The sequence below is a fragment of the Myotis brandtii genome, unplaced genomic scaffold, assembly GCF_000412655.1.
Source record: "Myotis brandtii unplaced genomic scaffold, ASM41265v1 scaffold469, whole genome shotgun sequence".
Taxonomy (NCBI): Eukaryota; Metazoa; Chordata; class Mammalia; order Chiroptera; family Vespertilionidae; genus Myotis; species Myotis brandtii.
Genome location: NW_005367911.1, coordinates 535,754 through 553,567, shown reverse-complemented (window position 1 = coordinate 553,567; position 17,814 = coordinate 535,754). Strand labels below are relative to the sequence as shown.

At 47.7% G+C, this 17,814-nt stretch overlaps 3 protein-coding genes across 3 annotated transcripts in view; 1 reads left to right on the top strand and 2 right to left on the bottom strand.

Annotated features, from left to right (window-relative positions):
* Positions 1-1,871: 1,871 nt before the first annotated feature.
* LOC102255008 (alanyl-tRNA editing protein Aarsd1) lies at positions 1,872-12,589 on the bottom strand. The gene is made up of 14 exons (XM_014547218.1): positions 12,315-12,589; positions 10,894-11,028; positions 10,636-10,767; positions 10,376-10,535; positions 8,378-8,435; positions 7,592-7,748; positions 7,379-7,495; positions 7,022-7,152; positions 6,759-6,825; positions 6,473-6,564; positions 5,764-5,818; positions 4,987-5,081; positions 3,659-3,790; positions 1,872-2,077 (listed from the first exon to the last, which is right to left on the bottom strand). Exons 2-14 carry the CDS (start codon positions 10,930-10,932, stop codon positions 2,020-2,022), a joined length of 1,293 nt encoding a protein of 430 aa, XP_014402704.1. The 5' UTR covers positions 10,933-11,028; positions 12,315-12,589; the 3' UTR covers positions 1,872-2,019.
* Positions 12,242-17,656, bottom strand: PTGES3L (prostaglandin E synthase 3 (cytosolic)-like). The gene is made up of 8 exons (XM_014547186.1): positions 17,599-17,656; positions 17,156-17,378; positions 16,665-16,778; positions 16,492-16,558; positions 16,290-16,388; positions 14,498-14,587; positions 13,632-13,685; positions 12,242-12,648 (listed from the first exon to the last, which is right to left on the bottom strand). Exons 1-8 carry the CDS (start codon positions 17,654-17,656, stop codon positions 12,613-12,615), a joined length of 741 nt encoding a protein of 246 aa, XP_014402672.1. The 3' UTR covers positions 12,242-12,612.
* The window catches only part of RUNDC1 (RUN domain containing 1), a 9,344-nt gene continuing 8,901 nt past the window's right edge, over positions 17,372-17,814 (top strand). The window contains exon 1 of the mRNA XM_014547185.1: positions 17,372-17,809. Coding sequence (XP_014402671.1) covers positions 17,655-17,809 — 155 coding nt within the window. The 5' untranslated portion in view covers positions 17,372-17,654. The remainder of the gene's footprint in view (positions 17,810-17,814) is intronic.

Here is a 17,814-nt window from a genome sequence, read left to right as displayed (position 1 = left end):
CTAGACAGCTTCTAAAATGTGAATGAATGTCATAGAAGGTAACTTGCGAATGAATGTCTCTTCCTTAGTTGGATTTCCTAGTTTTGCAGACTACATTCTTATTCATAGTAGCTGGAACTTCCTACAGGTATATCACATATACATGTAATCACATAATCACATAACTTCATCAGGAGACCCAAGATTCAACTAAAAGTTTGATTTGAAGGACCAACTCCAAATGTCGTTAACTGACATGCCCTCTGAGGAAAAAAACTCAGGGGCTGTTTGGAGGGGATTTGCCTGCAATTTAAATGCAGCGGAACACTGCCCTGGCTAGGTAGCTTAGCTGGTTAGAGCATCGTCCAGATATGCCAAGGTTGTGAATTTGGCAAATGGTATCTATGGCTCCAGGGGGCGCACTCCGGGCCTTCCTAAGGGCTTGTTGAGCTCCAAGCCTCCACTCCCTGTTCCAACCAGATCAGAGCAGCTTTCATCCATTTCGATATTGTGCTTCTACTTGTAAAACTTCATGGAAGTTTCCATTATTTAATAAGTTTAGAAGCCACCCCAGCAAAATTCTATGAAGCCATGTTCCCTGCCTGCCTGTTCCTCCAGCAGGAACAGCAGCAGAATTTCCTCCTGTGGGAATTTTACCTGAATAAAGTCCTCGTGTGAACAAGATGAACATCTAAATTAAAGCGATTTGCCGGGAGCTGCTGGGCTCAAAAGAAGCCTCCCTTGGGCTCAATCATAGCTCCTGAGTAACTCAGGAAAGCACCTGGGATGGCCGCACCCATGTCCTCAGCACTACCCGGGGCACAGCTCACCTGGGGCGACAGTAGGGCAGCGGCCCCTGCATTTATCATCAACTCCCAACGGGAAGGTAAAGAGGAGCAGAACATCAGGTACTCAACAATTCTGTGTTCTCAGATCAATGGGGAATCGAGTGTTTTCCTGAGCACTTACAGTTGAATGTTACCTCACGACACCCGGGAGAACTAGGTACTGCCCTTACTGCCATGCTACCAGCGAGGCAACTGAAGGTTGAAAAGACAAGGTAACTTCCCCAGGCAAGTGACAGAACCAGAATTTTTTTCTTAAATTGTGACCTCAGGCTTAGACTCATTCACCTGACTTGCACGCTCCTTTGGCAGCTATATTTCTCCGTGAAGAAAGGCTGCAACTGAGTTTCAGTGAATTAGTGCACCTTACCACATAAGACTCACTTGCATAGGCTATGTCTAAGGGACCAAATGAGTGACCTGTTTATTCACAGATATTATTGCATAAGCACACGGGCGTACACTATATAAATTAGTAATACATGGTACCACAATCATCGCAAATCGAACTATTTTATTGTCCAAGAGACTCTTTCTGTGGAGCCGGGAGGCGTTCTCAATGGCAGGAGCAGCGGGGAGGTGCGAGTCCTCACCCCTCAGCACTCTGCGTGCGGATGTAGTCCTGGAGAAGCACCTGCGCCTCCGCCCGCCGGCTCATCTTGGTGGCCTTGCCCTGAAAGCGGCCCTTCTTCCCTGCGCCTTTGCCTTCCAGCACCTCAGCCACCCTGGGAAGCAGAGATATGTCAGGGGAAGGAGGTCCTCAGGGGAAAGCCACGGAGAAACCAAGAGCAGCCCTGAGTCTTTCCCCGGGGGCTGGGGGCGAGGGAGAGGAGGAGTAGATGGCTTCTAGAAATCCTTCTTAAAAATACTTGCACATGTAATATGTACCATGTTTACTGTAAGAGCGAATAACTGGAAACAACAGAAGTGTCTAGCGCCCCGACCAGGGCTGGGGATCGAGCCTGCAACCAAGGTATGTGCCCTTGACTGGAATTGAACTCAGGACCCTTCAGTCCACAGGCTGATGCTTTATCCACTGAGCCAAACCCACTAGGGCTGGACTCAGCTGTTTCAATTACTCACATGTAACTGGAGTTGGTGCATTACTTGTAAGACAGATGCAAGGTCACCTGGGTTATGAAACCCTGAGTTTTGAGGCAGAGCTCTGCAGTGGGAAGAGACACCTTTGGGCAAGTCACTTAAGTTTATCTCCTTTAATGGTGAAAATTGTAAATTTTATGTTGTTTAATTTACTGCAATAAAGAAAAAAAAGAATTTATTTCCTCACTTGCCAGATCAGGTTGTCGATCTCTAAGGTTCCTTCCAGGCCCAGAATTCTGTTTTGATTCTGTGACCTTACTTAGGATGGATAGCCCTAGAAAGATCTGACACCTAGTTGGAAAATTGGGAATCAGTACTAGACAGCTTCTAAAATTGCCATTATGTTTATAGAAGGTAACTTGCGAATGAATGTCTCTTCCTTTACATTTTTTCCTAGTTTTGCAGACTACATTCTTATTCATAGTAGCTGGAACTTCCTACAGGTATATCACATATACATGTAATCACATAATCACATAACTTCATCAGGAGACCCAAGATTCAACTAAAAGTTTGATTTGAAGGACCAACTCCAAATGTCGTTAACTGACATGCCCTCTGAGGAAAAAAACTCAGGGGCTGTTTGGAGGGGATTTGCCTGCAATTTAAATGCAGCGGAACACTGCCCTGGCTAGGTAGCTTAGCTGGTTAGAGCATCGTCCAGATATGCCAAGGTTGTGAATTTGGCAAATGGTATCTATGGCTCCAGGGGGCGCACTCCGGGCCTTCCTAAGGGCTTGTTGAGCTCCAAGCCTCCACTCCCTGTTCCAACCAGATCAGAGCAGCTTTCATCCATTTCGATATTGTGCTTCTACTTGTAAAACTTCATGGAAGTTTCCATTATTTAATAAGTTTAGAAGCCACCCCAGCAAAATTCTATGAAGCCATGTTCCCTGCCTGCCTGTTCCTCCAGCAGGAACAGCAGCAGAATTTCCTCCTGTGGGAATTTTACCTGAATAAAGTCCTTGTGTGAACAAGATGAACATCTAAATTAAAGCGATTTGCCGGGAGCTGCTGGGCTCAAAAGAAGCCTCCCTTGGGCTCAATCATAGCTCCTGAGTAACTCAGGAAAGCACCTGGGATGGCCGCACCCATGTCCTCAGCACTACCCGGGGCACAGCTCACCTGGGGCGACAGTAGGGCAGCGGCCCCTGCATTTATCATCAACTCCCAACGGGAAGGTAAAGAGGAGCAGAACATCAGGTACTCAACAATTCTGTGTTCTCAGATCAATGGGGAATCGAGTGTTTTCCTGAGCACTTACAGTTGAATGTTACCTCACGACACCCGGGAGAACTAGGTACTGCCCTTACTGCCATGCTACCAGCGAGGCAACTGAAGGTTGAAAAGACAAGGTAACTTCCCCAGGCAAGTGACAGAACCAGAATTTTTTTCTTAAATTGTGACCTCAGGCTTAGACTCATTCACCTGACTTGCACGCTCCTTTGGCAGCTATATTTCTCCGTGAAGAAAGGCTGCAACTGAGTTTCAGTGAATTAGTGCACCTTACCACATAAGACTCACTTGCATAGGCTATGTCTAAGGGACCAAATGAGTGACCTGTTTATTCACAGATATTATTGCATAAGCACACGGGCGTACACTATATAAATTAGTAATACATGGTACAATAATCATCGCAAATCGAACTATTTTATTGTCCAAGAGACTCTTTCTGTGGAGCCGGGAGGCGTTCTCAATGGCAGGAGCAGGGAGGGGCGACGAGTCCTCACCCCTCAGCACTCTGCGTGCGGATGTAGTCCTGGAGAAGCACCTGCGCCTCCGCCCGCCGGCTCATCTTGGTGGCCTTGCCCTGAAAGCGGCCCTTCTTCCCTGCGCCTTTGCCTTCCAGCACCTCAGCCACCCTGGGAAGCAGAGATATGTCAGGGGAAGGAGGTCCTCAGGGGAAAGCCACAGAGAAACCAAGAGCAGCCCTGGGTCTTTCCCCGGGGGCTGGGGGCGAGGGAGAGGAGTAGTAGATGGCTTCTAGAAATCCTTAAAAATACTTGCACATGTAATATGTACCATGTTTACTGTAAGAGCGAATAACTGGAAACAACAGAAGTGTCTAGAAATGGCCTAGATAGATTATGGCAACCTCCAGGGAGCAGAGTGAAGGTACACTAGGGGCTATAGACACGACGCCTGTGGGGACCAGCAGGGAGTCAAACGGGTGGGCGAGAACGGCGGGACTGTGGCAACCTGGACAGGCCTGTCCTGTCTGCAGAGGGCGCCACTGCTCAGGTGCCTTGTAGCCACCACCATGTGGAATGTGAGCCCAGTGTGGCCAGGGAGTGCCAGTTTTTTTCCTTTTTGGAGAAAAGCCAGAACTATGTCTTTTTATGTAAAAATCTCCTGACTTTAAAATGTAGCAAGTATTTTTTTAAATTTAAAGTAGTACATAGGCCAAACCAATCTCTAGCCCAACCCTGGCTGCCTGTCAGGAACCTCTGCTTTAAAAGCTGTTTTCCTACGACAACCACACATTCATCGGAGGCACTCGGGACCTTGAAGATTCCGTTAAGAAAGAACAGGGGCACTACACCACCACATCTAATTTAAAACAAAATATAAACAATAACACAAGGGGAAAGAAGTCCAACAAAGTTCTAACTTTTTCCTAACAATTATATCAATGCCTTTTTAAATTTTATTTCAAAATCCTAATTTTTCCCCCCAAAGAGTATGTGCCTCTCCTCTGCTGGTGCCTTAAGCACCTGCTTCATCTGCCTACTGATATCCCAGCACCTGTACTCATGTATCACCTATGAATCTCAATTTCTAAAAGAAAAAACAAAACACATGGATTTAGAGCCAAAAGACCTGGGTTCACGTCTCAGTTCTGCCCCTGCTTTGGGAGATCCCAGGCACCGGGTGTGCCGTCCCTCACCTATGAAACTGGGAAGATAGTTGGAGATAATGATTTCAGCCCACATCACAGGTCTGTGATGTGAATCAAAATGAGATTGCAGACGTGGCGGCCTCTGTCCTCAGTAAAGGGCTGTCCTGGGTCAGGCTTATAGGCTCTCCCACCCATGCAAAACCGTCTACGAAAGGTTACCTGGGTCCCAGGGTCTCTACGGCCTCAGCTGGCCCTGCCAGTAAGAAGAGCCCAGCGCCTTTCTCATCGCCCACAGTTAAGAACAGGAGGGCGTCCTAGGAGGTAAGACAAGGAGATGAATCCTGATACTTAAGGATGTGGGGTCAACCCCTCTATACTGTGCACTCTCCTCAGTCTCAAGAACAGATATAGAAATCATACTGCAATTTTAAGTGCATCAAATCAACATGCTGTACACCTTAAACTGACACATCCTATCTCAACTAAAAAAACCACATTTTCTCTAAAACACAAGTGATGTTCGAATGAATGATAATGCAGCCCCTCCACTCTGGCCCACCAGAGCCCAGAAACTTTTCACCAGTGACCACAGGAACTTAGGTTCAACCTTAAGAAGACAGAAAGCTGCCCGGCCGGAGTGGTTCAGTGGATTGAGCGTCGCCCCATGCACCAAGAGGTCACCAGTTCGATTCCCAGTTAAGGGCACGTATTTGGGTTGCAGGTTTGAACCCCAGCCCCAGTCAGGGGTGTGGAGGCAACCGATTCATGTGTCTCTTTCACATCATGTTTCTCTCCCTCTCCCCCTACCTATCTCCCTTCCACTCGATCTAAAAAAAAAAAATCAATGGAAAAAACAGCCTTGGGTGAGAATTAACACAAAAAAAGAAAACTGTACTGAATGAATTTCTGTTCCCTACTCTTCATGTGCTCATGTGGAAGGACTTCAGCTAACCTAACGCCCCTCATTTAGGTCTCTACCCAGGGTGCATCTCTTACCTCTGACCCAATCTCATTGGCAATGATATTCATGAACTCAGAATCACCCTCCTTCCTACAACGAAAGGCACAGATGTGAGATCCAGGTTGGAGTGGGAGCTGGGAAACCACAGGATGCCCAGTTCCTCCTCGTGAGGCTGGCCTCCCTGCTGCCTGTTAGTGCGAAGTCCCAGGCCCCTCAGCAAAGAGAAAGCGTGCTGGCAGAGGGCCAGCAGGACGTCCTTCTCAGCATCAGCAGCTCCTAACAAGCTTAGCATTTATTTTTGTCTCCCTTTAATAGGATTCACCGAGGGAAGTAAAGACCTGTGAGACGGTGAAGGTGGTGAGGGAAGGTGCTAATGAAAGTTAGAGTGAAGGGCACGTACCTGGGTTGCAGGTTTGCTCCCCACCTCGGGTGGGGGCATGTGTGGGAGGCAACCAGTGGATGTGTCTCTCTCACGTTGTTCTCTCTCCTATTGATGCCTCTCTCCATCTCTATCTCCTCCCTCCCTTCCTTCCGCTCTCTCTAAAATGCAATGGAAAAAATATCCTCAGGTGAGGATTAAAAAAGAAAGATGCTTATATCAACCCAAGAAATCTGGTAGGTAACACATTTCTTAGGGTCTACCCAGCCTTGAGAATACCAGTGAGTGGCCCGCCACCCACTATGCACTGCATACAGGGGAGAGGCTGAGCCCTAAAGCCTCACGCTCCCTGCCTTGTCTCTCACCTGTGTAACGTCACCACACGTCCCCAGTCTGGGCTGTTCCTGAGGCTGTGAGCAATGTGCACAGCCAGGTCTCTCAGCAGATTCAGGTTGTTCTGAAATGGATGCCAGAACTGAGTAGACAGGTAGGAAGGATAACAAGACAGCACCGCCTTCCCTCCACTTCATTCTCCCCACTCTCCCCTCTGACAAACGCTCCCTCTAACACATCTGGTTGGGCGGAGGGCCAAGTCCCAGGACCTATTCCAGGCAGAGCCCACACGCTCTCTACCCGCCAGGGAATAACCACCTTCTGCAGGAGCTTGGTGGAGTTCTGCAGCTTTTTCACGGCATCCACGTGATCCTCTGCTCCACACCTGCAAGTGAAAGGCCCGTGGAGAGCTGCCCAGCTTCCCCACTGCTTTTGGTGTTGGGCGTTCGTCCACTGCACTTTGTCATCTATGATCACATCTTACCGCCCAGAGACAGATTATTCTGTCTGCCTTACAGGTAGGAAAGCTAAGCCCGGGTGTCCAGGTCCTGAGAAACAGGAGACAACAGAAGGGGGCATACTTAAGCAGAGTGGTCAATGCTTTTTCAGTTCCATAACTTCTCTCCATCCACTTCAGCACGCGGTTCCCAGCCAGAAATATCAGGTTGGTTTTGTTCTTTTTCCCCTTCTCAGTGCCCAGAATTTTAATGACCTACATGAGGCAAGGAGGCGACACACACACACACACACAGAAAACACAGTGGGTGCTGGACACAAGGGTCGGAGACACCTAGACCTCCCCCTCAGTTGGGAAGCAACAAAAGAGTGATTTTGCTCAGGACTCCCCAATTGTCCCCCTCTACCCCTCCCAACCCTGTTGTGATCCCACACTCCTGACACCCTCTTTCCTAACCATTCAGAAGCCCCTCCTCGCCTACCTGAAGGTCACTAAGATTGCTCACATGGGTCCCACAGCACATGTTGGAATCAACATTCTTGATGGTAACAACTCGAATGGGCCCAGCGTGGTCATCTGGCAAACCCCGGCCCCTCACCTAGAACACAGAGGAGGGAGAAGGGCTGTCTGAATTTTGATGAGGAGCCCCCAGAGGGCCATTCTACAGAAGCCACCCCACGGGCTCTCCCCTCACCTGCTCCACCTCAGGATCATCTAGGCTCAGTTCTCGCACATTCACAGGCAGCCGGTCTCTGATTTTTTCATTGACGCTCTGCTCAATGGCAGCTACTTGCTCTACAGTCACAGAGGGGCTATCCAGCTCAATCACACTCCGGAGTCGCCCTAACTCCCTGTCAGAAGAAGTAGAGGAGCCACAGGATGCTGATAATGACAACAGTAACAACGTAAGAAAGTTCACAGTTTACAAAGAATGTCCACATAAATTATCTTATTTAATCCTCACAAAAATCCTGCAAAGTAGGGATTGTCATTTCCATCTTACAGCTGAGGGGTAGTAACGAATGTGATCAAGATCACATAGATCCACACTGCATAGGTCTTTAGTCTCAAAATTATATGTTCTTTCCTACGCAAAGGCAGATATCTCTCCGCTCATCCTAATTTTTTTCCCCTAAGAAACACAAGGTCATCCACCCCCCACCCTCAAGGGGACCAGGAGAACACAGCAGATTTTGAACACTGCTCTTTCTTTTAGCCTCCTACCCCCTGACCCAATACTGAGAAAGGAGCTGGGAGTCAGGAATCATGCTCTGCAGTTAGTCTTATGCCTCCTCCTCACCATGACGTTGTCTTCAGCCCAAACAGATGATCAGCAACCGCTGTGATGAGATGCTGCCCTGATAAGAGAGAATGAGAGATAGAAGAATGAGACCAGACAGCCACCCCCTGACCCAATACTGAGAAAGGAGCTGGGAGTCAGGAATCATGCTCTGCAGTTAGTCTTATGCCTCCTCCTCACCATGACGTTGTCTTCAGCCCAAACAGATGATCAGCAACCGCTGTGATGAGATGCTGCCCTGATAAGAGAGAATGAGAGATAGAAGAATGAGAAGCCCAGACAGCCACATACTCCCACATCATCATAGAAAGTTTCCTTGTTAAAGACCTGTTGGGCACTGGGTAATATTGAGATACTTTACTGAATATCCTCACAAGAATTCTGCAAGAGGCTTTACGATGCCATTTCACAAATAAGGAAACTGAGGCCTGGAAATGTCAAATAACTTGCCAAAGCAACGTAGCTTATCAGAGGCAGGATTTGAACTGAAGCTCTAATGTAGCACATTCACTCAACAAATACTTATCAAGTACCTACCACATGCAAGGCACAGGGCTTGATGCTAGAGATACAGCATTATCTCTGACTGATGACAGGAGGAGAGGAGGAAGAACAGAAGGAATTAACTGTGAAGGCAATGGGAATAGACAGCCAAAGGCCTTGAAGGAGGAAAGAAGCAGGATGTGTTCAAGGAATCGAGAGGAAGGCCAGCATGGCCAGAATGCTGGGAGCAGGAGGGAGGGAGACCAGCTGAGGCTGGAGCATCAGGCAAGCACCAGCCCAGGTAGGGCTTGGGGGCCATGGTAAGTACAGCTCTATCATGAGCAACAGGAAGCTTTTGAAGAGCGTTAAGCAGGAGAGTGACATAATCCAATCTTAATTTTTAAAAGATTATTCTGGCTGCTCTTCGAAGAATAGGCTGCAAGAAGCAAGACTGTATGTGGAGAGACTAGCCAGGAGGCTATTACAGAGGTCTGGGGAAAGACAAGGAGAGCTGGGCCTAAGATGATCACACTGACAGTGGGAGGAAATAGAGAATATTTAGAAAATAAACCGACAGGACTTAGTGATTGACTGGCTATCCCCAAAGAGTGTCTGTACTAACTTCCAGGATTTCAAAAAACTAGGTGGCTGCTGATGCCATGCACTGAATATAGAGAACACTAATGGAAGACCAAGTGTGGGAAAATGGGTGACTTAAAAAAAAATGTTTTTATTGATTTGAGAGAGAGAGGAAAGGAGAGGGGAGAGAGAGAGAAACAGCAATCGGTTGCCTCCCGCACACAACACACCCCGACCAGAAACCAAGCCCACAACCTGGACATGTACCCTGACTGGGAATCTAACTCGTGACCTTTCATGGCACTGACAACACCCAACCAACTGAGCCACACCAGCCAAGGCTGGAATGGGTGACTTTTATTCATTGCTGTTGTTTTTTTTGTTTATTCCTTTTTTTTCTCAAATGGATGACTTTTTTTTTTTAAATATATTTTATTGATTTTCCACAGAGAGGAAGGGAGAGAGACAGAGAGCCAGAAACATCGATGAGAGAGAAACATCGATCAGCTGCCTCCTGCACATCTCCCACTGGGGATGTGCCCGCAACCCAGGTACATGCCCTTGACCGGAATCGAACCTGGGACCTTTCAGTCCGCAGGCCGACGCTCTATCCACCAAGCCAAACCGGTTTTGGCTCGAATGGATGACTTTTAAATACCATTCTAGATGTTTAAGAAGTTTATGACACATCCAGATAAAGATACCAATAAGGGAAGTTGGTAATGCTCAAATCCAGCAGTTATTCTAATACTTTAATTTGTATTCGTTGATTTAAGAAAGAGGAAGGGGGAAAGATAGAGAGACAGAGAAAAAAAAACACATTGATTTGTTGTTCCACTTATTTATGCATTCATTAGCTGGTTCTAGTTAGTATGTGTGTTGGGGCAATGCTCTACCAATTGGACCTCCCGGCCAGGACCATATTCTAATACTTTTAATTGCTCATATTGCTTTTATAACACCTATCATAACCTGCCTCAATCGGAGCTGATTCTGCATACGTCTGACTTTTCCAAAAGGCTAACTCCTAGAGAACCCAAACCGTATCTCAATCATCGTGGCATCCCATACAGAGCAACTGCCCCTCCGATAGGTCCCCGATCCCGCCCCACCTACCTGAATGCTGCTGCATGTGGTCAAACCTCCGCTCCCAGTCCAACTGGACGTGGACCTCAGTCCCAGGGGCCAAGGGTGTCTGTGTGAAATGGTCAGCCTCGGCCCCCCGGCGGGTCACTCTCAGCACAGAAATGCCATTGATTGTGCCACGGTCATCAGGCTGGGGAAAGAAATGCCGATCAGCAGCAGTGGGAGGCAGGGCTCACCCTAACTCCTGGACACAGAGACCCCGGCAGCAAGGAATGCGGGGCTTCGGGTACCTGTCCCCCGCCCTCGGGGAAAAGCAGCGTGTCTTCCAGCACCACTTGGAAGCCGCTCAGCACGTCCTTGTTGCCTTTGCTTCCTTCGGTCTGCAGCTCCGCGGGCCGGCAGGAGACCACGGTGGTGGTGAACTGAACAGAGAGGGACGAACGAATAAACTGAATCTAGCTCGGCTCTCCCTCCACAGCGCGCCCTCTTCCCGCAGCGCCCCCTCTGCTCGGCAGCATCGGGGCCCTCGCCCGGCGGCCGCACCGCACCTCCCGGGCGTAGCTGTCCCGCTGACACCGGAACGCCATCGCCGCCGCTGTCCCCGGGAAGCGGGATCCGCGCGCGCTGGAGCGCCTGGGGCGGACGGAGGCCCGCGCGGGACAATCCTCAGTGCGGACGCGTCTCTGCGCAGAAGCGAGAAAGCGAGGAATGGGATGTGGTTGGGACAAATTTGTTGAAAACGCGATTTGCAGACGTTCCTTTGTAAAGGACCAGAGGACAAAACTGTCCTGAACTTGTCGGGGCACTTAGCGTAGCCGGTTGGGCTCCCAGGATGTGTAGAGGTGGGGATGGTGCGGGCTTGGAGGCACGACAGCGTGCCCAATAGAAATAATGCAAGCCGCATTTAATATTTTATTTAAATCAACATATCCATACTTTCATCATGTAATAGGTATGTAAAAATAAGTGAGTTTTTCCCGTATAAAAGTTTCAAAACCTGGTGTGTATTTTACATTCCCATCTCAGTTCGGAGCAGCCATATTTCAAGTACATGTGACTCGTGCTGGACAGTGCCTTAAAACTTTAACTGCTTAAAAATTAGTTAACTTTCTTTCTGCTCTTTCAAATCAGCTAATAAAAAACCTGGAGACTCCAGATGTTTCAGAATTTAGGATTTCTCAGATTTTAGGCAGTAATGGAGAGCATACTCTATGTGTTGTTACCTAACACGTTCCATTTGGAACTCAAGAACAACATCATGTAATCAAATCATTCATATTTATGCTGAGAAATAAATGTACTAAATGGAATAAACACTATAAACACCCTCACATCATTTTAGGTCATGTTTTGTTGTCAGATGAGTTTTGGTGTCAATTTTTGTTGTTGTTGTTGGTTTTCAGAACTGTGGATAAAGGGACATGCTATACAAATTCAAGTCACAACTTTGCCACTTATTGTTACCTGATTGATGACCTATGAAGAAAATATATAATTATTTAATGAGATAATAGTAAATTGTAAAACATAATACAAATATAACTTTGTGTTAGTAATTGTTTGGGGTTTTTTTTAGTTTAAGAATTAATGTCAGCTTTAAAAGTATAAAGAGACTTCTGGAGTGTGCAGAAAGCTGAGGTGGGCTTCTGGCTGATTCTAGGAGTGGCAGTATTACCCCTATGGTGAAAGGCTGGTTTCTGCTCTGAGAAATCAGAGCATAGATCTGTGCATGGGGAAGTCCCCCAGCTTGGTTACAACCTGCTCCCAATAGATTTCTTCTTTCAACCTCAGCGATGAGGGCCAGGATCTCTGACACCCACCCCTCCCCTAAAGAGTAACTATAGGGGGAGAAGAGGTTTGCCTCCAGGAGGAAAAAGTACAAGCAGGAGAGATATAGACCAGTTCCTAAAGATTTATTATAATCTATATGCTACTTCTTTGGATTTTGCTCTACCACATACACACATACTCGAGAGCCCTGATGAGCAGCCCAAACATAGAGATTATAGCTAGTTGGCAGGAAGTCAGCAGTCCCACCACTCTACTCCTCTGCTATTCTGCCATCTGATGTAGCAGCCATAGTCAAGTGTCTAGGGAAAAGAAATAAAGCATGAAGGAGGACACTTAATTAAGAGCTTCGAGGAAAGATCTGAGATCCCAGAGGACCTTGGTGCTCCGCCAAACAGCTGGACAAAGGCCCAGGCCCTAGCTTGTCAGAATGACTGGAAGACAGCCACAGCTTCCTCCACAGGTCTACCGTGCAGAACTTAACTACTTGTTGCGTTGGCACTGTCAGAATCATCCTAGAAAAAAAGAAAAAGACAAACATTACCTGTAGAATAAGGAAAGAGTGAACATTTGTGTTCACAAACACTGCTCACTCCCTTCTGCTCTCCAAGTTTTCTTTTGTGATTTTCTGAGTCATACAACTTCTTGGGAGGCTAATATGGAAGGATTTAAACTTTGGAAAATAAACCACTAGTACTGAATAAACAGCACGGTGTCATGTATCATTTAGTTTCAGAATTTCAATTAATGCTACTGCTCCTTACAACTGTAAAGATAGTCAACAGGGCCAGAACTGCTCTAGGATGGAGAAGCAGAGGGAGAGATGCAAGTGAAGAGGGTCTTGCTGGGTTTGGTGTTGTTTTTGTGTTTTCTTATAAGCAAAGGTTTATTTAGAAAGCCACAGAGGTAGAAGAAGTGAGCCATAGAAGAAATAGGTTTAAGAAAAAAGTTACAGAGGCCAAGAAGGGCCCTTGAAGCTTAGGAGAAAGAAAAATAAGGTAACATGCCTGGGGAGAAGAAGGAGATGAGAAAGGTGTGGGTGTGCTCCCAAGAAGGAGAGCACTTACTGGGGTTTTCTTTTTATATATATATATTTTTTTATTGATTTCAGAGAGGAAGGGAGAGGAAGAGAGAGATAGAAACATCAATGATGAGAGGGAATCATTGATTGGCTGCCTCCTGCAGGTTGGACCAAGCCCACAACCCAGGCATGTGCCCTTGACCGGAATCGAACCTGGGACCCTTCGGTCCGCAGGCTGACGCTCTATCCACCGAGCCAAACCGGCTAGGGCTTACTGGGGTTTTCTTAAGCCTGGAGAAGAACATTCATTCTTCTTTGTCAAATTCAAATTTGGCTAAAAAAAAAAATAATCAAATTTGGCTAACATGCACTGAGAACTGCTATGTGCTAGGGACTGAGACAGGAGCTTTCTAGTATTGTATCTTATTTTTAAGAGCAAAATGGAAACTGAAGGGTTGAGGGGCAGGCTTTACTTACATCCAGATCATCCATGGCAGGGGGAGGTCTCTTGGTGCTGACCTTCTGCAAAAGCTAGAGGGAAAAGAAAAGTAGTCACAAGAGAAGAGCAACTTGCATACTAATGGGCCATAGGAGAATGGTCCAGCCAGACAACTGCCCTATGTTTAAAGCCCCTAACACACCAGTGGAATGAATTAGAGGAAAGTACATTGATCCCCTTTTTAATAAGAAATTTAAAAACACACAGAGCACTCTCCTTACTAATCCAAGTCAGGGTCTGCTAGTGTTTTTGCAACTTGAATAACTAGTACTGAAATTCTGAAACCAAATAATTTATTGGGAAATAGTGATTTTTTTTTCTAATCCTCACCTGAGCATATTTTTTCCATCACTTTTCAGTGAAAGGAGGAGGAAGGGAGGGAGAAATGGACTGGTTGCCCCCCGCATGCACTCGCCCCAACCACAATCGCCCCAACCTGCAACCCAGGAATCAAACTCTCGACCCTTCGTGCTTGGGCCAATGCTCTGACCATTTAGAAACACTCACCAGGGTGAAAATAGTGATTTTTTAAATTTGAATTTTATACTGCTTAATTTGAGCTTCCCATGAGGTTATCTAGTTCAAGAAAACACACACACACACGAACAAAAATTACAGAAAAGTAGAAAAAGGTTCTACCAAACTTCTTCAGAGCACAGGCTCTACTCTATGAATAGAATATTCATTTTTCCCATCCCTACTAAACACTGCACAAAATACATAAAGAATATCAGCACCAATCAGCAGCCGGCCTAAGGAGCTCATATATCTCTGCTTAGCCCTGATGACAATTCTCCAGACAGAGACTCAGAGAATGATCAAGATGAGCAGAAAATGACATTACCTCTGCGTAATGTTCCACCTGAGCCAGCTCCACCTCTTCATCCCCTTCCCAGTCTCTCCAGTTATCAAAGTCCACAGACAACCACACTGGCTGAAAGAAGAAGCACGGAGAGTCACAGGCCAAGAGGGCAGCAGAAGTGCATAGGAAAGTGTGGTGTGTGCATGGGAGCATGCTTGGGGAAGGTCAATGGGAGCAGTCTTCCCAACAGCCTCCTTTAACTAACCCCGTCTCCAAATAGCCACATCATCCATAAAGACTTACCAAGAGCCTATTAAACACAATGTTTAGGGTATGGAAAAGCATAGAAATTCTGCCCTCCAAGAGCAAATTGACTGGGAAGATAACACATCTGGAAATATGACTGTGTCATAAAGTATCATAGAATCAACCAAGAAAGACAGGGACAACCCTTCAAGGCCCATGTCCCAAGTTCCCACACTTAGAGAAAAAAGTTATTTACTAATTCATTTAGCAGATATTTATTGAACAGATACTATGGGTCAGACTCTGAGACTGGCACTGGGATTATAGAAATGTTTAATACATAGTCCCAGCCATCAAGAAGCAAGTGAGGCCCAGCTGGTGTGGCTCAGTGGTTGAGCATCGACCTATGAACCAGGAGGTCATGGTTTGATCCCTGGTCAGGGCACATGCCTGGGTTGCAGGCTCGGTCCCCAGTAGGGGGCAGCCAATCAATGATCTCTCTTATCATTGATGTTTCTATCTTTCTCTCCCTCTCCCTTCCTCTCTCTAAAGTCAATAAAAAAAATTAAAAAGGGGGGAAAAAAGCTCCAACTCTAGGCAGTTGGGAATTTTAGACCAATGTGGCCAAAATCACCATTTTTTGAGAGAAGCTAATAATCTGGATTTGTAGGTGAATTCTCCAAATTTTTTTTTTAAATATATTTTATTGATTTTCCACAGAGAGGAAGGGAGAGGGACAGAGAGCCAGAAACATCGATGAGAGAGAAACATCGACCAGCCGCCTCCTGCACACCTCCCACTGGGGATGTGCCCGCAACCAAGGCACACGCCCTTGACTGGAATCGAACCCAGGACCCTCCAGTCCGCAGGCCGACGCTCTATCCACTGAGCCAAACCGGTTTGGCAAATTCTCCACATTTTTATATGTCAGCAACTAATCAAAACTTCTAAATATCGGTAGGCAATGGAAATAATTTTTAACACTGTGAAGACTGCTCAAATAAATTTGAGAGCCAGATCCGACCAGCAAGTGGCCAAATTGCAACCTTTAGGAGAAAGAAGCCACTGGAGGGTCTTAAGTAGGGGAGTGACAAGGTCAAATGTGTTTTATTTATTTTTTAATATGTCTTTATTGATTTGAGGGAGAGAGGGAGGGAGGAAGAGAGAGAGAGGAGGAAACATTGATTGGTTGCCTCCTGCATGCCCCCTATGGGGGATCAAGCCCAAAACCCGGGCATGTGCCCTGACAGGAAATCGAACCTGCCACCTTTTGGTGCATAGGACAACATTCACACTCACCAGGGCTCAAATATATGTTTCCAACAGATCATAATGGGAGGGATGCTTTAGACAGATTGGGGGTGGGGCTGAAATTACACAACAAACTTCACCCAGTCATGGATGAAGCCTGAATTAGGTAGATATGAAATAATGGATTCAATCCTATCCAAGTAGTCAAATAGGCAGGATCTGGTGAGTGACTGAATGTTGGTGGGGAAGGAGGCAAGGGTGATTCCCAGAGCTAATTTGAGTACCTGCTCTGGTACATAGACAGAGAGCACAGGAAAAAGAGCAGGCCACTCCCTACCTTGATATCCTCCTTGGTGAGCCGAGGCCAGGCCACTTTCTCCTTCCATTTCCTCACAAAGCAAGTAATGGAGCGGCCAGAGCGCTTATCCTGGGAGTCCTGCCGCATAGAGAGCCTCATGCTTAAGAGTCTTAAGAGAATGAATCTCCCATTTCCCAGGCAGCCTTCCCACCCAAACCTGACTGTCCCACCCCATCCTTACCTTGGAGTTCACCTTGGCATAGAACTCAATCTCATTGTACAACTCCACTCCATCCGCATTCTTGCAGCTGAGGAGACAATGCAGATGAAGAGATGTGGGAGGCTGAGTGTGGGGGAATTAAGAGAAGGGAAAGGTTCCCAGGAAGCCAGACTCAACCAATGGGAGGCCATTACCTGAACACAATGCGGTGGTCTTCTAAGAGCACGTGGACATCGGTGCTGTCCTCAACACAAAACTCCATGAACACGTACCTGGGCCTGTCATACCACAGGGTCCGGGCATGCTGCCTGAAGAGGAGTTGAGGTGGGGCTTCACAGGGGTGGGAGAGGGAAGACTGAGAGCATTTGGAAAGATGGGAGAAGGGGGAAATACAGGGATATTTTATGCTACCGCCCTGTCAACATGGAGCTACAAGAGACAGGAGGAGGTGGGATGGGAGTGATGGAAATGGGTGTGAGTGGCGAGGGTGAACCTGGGGAAAATCAAAAGTGTGAGAGTGAAAGGTAAGGAGTTATGGAGGCCATGGAGATGGCACTGCCCCTCACCACCCCAAAGTTACAGAGACCTGGAGCCTGGGGTTCCCATGGGACCTCGCAGAACCTGGAGCGCCCAGAACATGTGGGACAAGAAATCTAAAGGGGAAAGGGTGGCCGGAAACACTCACCGTGCCATGGCGGCCCCCGCAGCCCAGTGGCGTTGGGAGTCCGAGTCCGGGGTCACTATCTTTAGATCCTGGTGAGTGACGCCCCGGCAGCTGCCTCTCCTTATATGGTCGGCGGAAGGTTGCAGAGGCAGGAGAGACGCGACCTTACCAGGGAGCCGCACTCCGGGGGACGGTGGGAAAGCCTGGCCCCTGCAGCCTCTGCAGCCCTGCACGTCTCCAGAAACTTACACATTTAGGCAGAGACGACCCACCCTCCGGGACCAGGGCAAGGGCGTGACACTATACACACACGGAGTGACTCGTCCGCGGCTCCATGCACCTGCTTCTCCGACGCTTAGTACATTCAGCACCAGATTCACAAAAGGCGCTCAATTAAAAAAAAAAATTATTGGTCCGAACGAAATCCCCGGGGAAGGCCCGCCCTCCGCGACCCACTCCCTGACGTCTAAGCCCCGCCTTCCCGCGCGCCCCCCGCGTGCCCCCCCGCGTTTCCCAGCCCATGCGTCGTAGCCATGGCAACAAGGGAGCGCCGCTGACGTGCGGCGGCTTTTCCGGAAAGATGGCGGCTGTCGAAGTAGCTTCAGAGCCGGTAACGGTGGTGGCGGCCGTGGGACCAAAGGCGAAGGACGAAGAGGAGGAAGAAGAGGAGTCCCTGCCCC

Bases quoted from the DNA above. Each gene is read 5' to 3' on its own strand.
- LOC102255008 (XM_014547218.1), bottom strand. From the start codon at position 10,932: ATGGCGTTCCGGTGTCAGCGGGACAGCTACGCCCGGGAG. The intron at 10,768-10,893 runs GTGCGGTGCGGC...CTCTCTGTTCAG, and splicing joins GGGACAGCTACGCCCGGGAG to TTCACCACCACCGTGGTCTC. The intron at 5,819-6,472 runs GTGAGAGACAAG...CTTTCGTTGTAG, and splicing joins CGTGTGGTGACGTTACACAG to GAAGGAGGGTGATTCTGAGT.
- PTGES3L (XM_014547186.1), bottom strand. From the start codon at position 17,656: ATGGGCTGGGAAACGCGGGGGGGCACGCGGGGGGCGCGCGGGAAGGCG. The intron at 16,389-16,491 runs GTAAGGATGGGG...TCTATGCGGCAG, and splicing joins ATGCCAAGGTGAACTCCAAG to GACTCCCAGGATAAGCGCTC. The intron at 13,686-14,497 runs GTAATGTCATTT...TTTTCCCTCTAG, and splicing joins AGGTGGAACATTACGCAGAG to CTTTTGCAGAAGGTCAGCAC.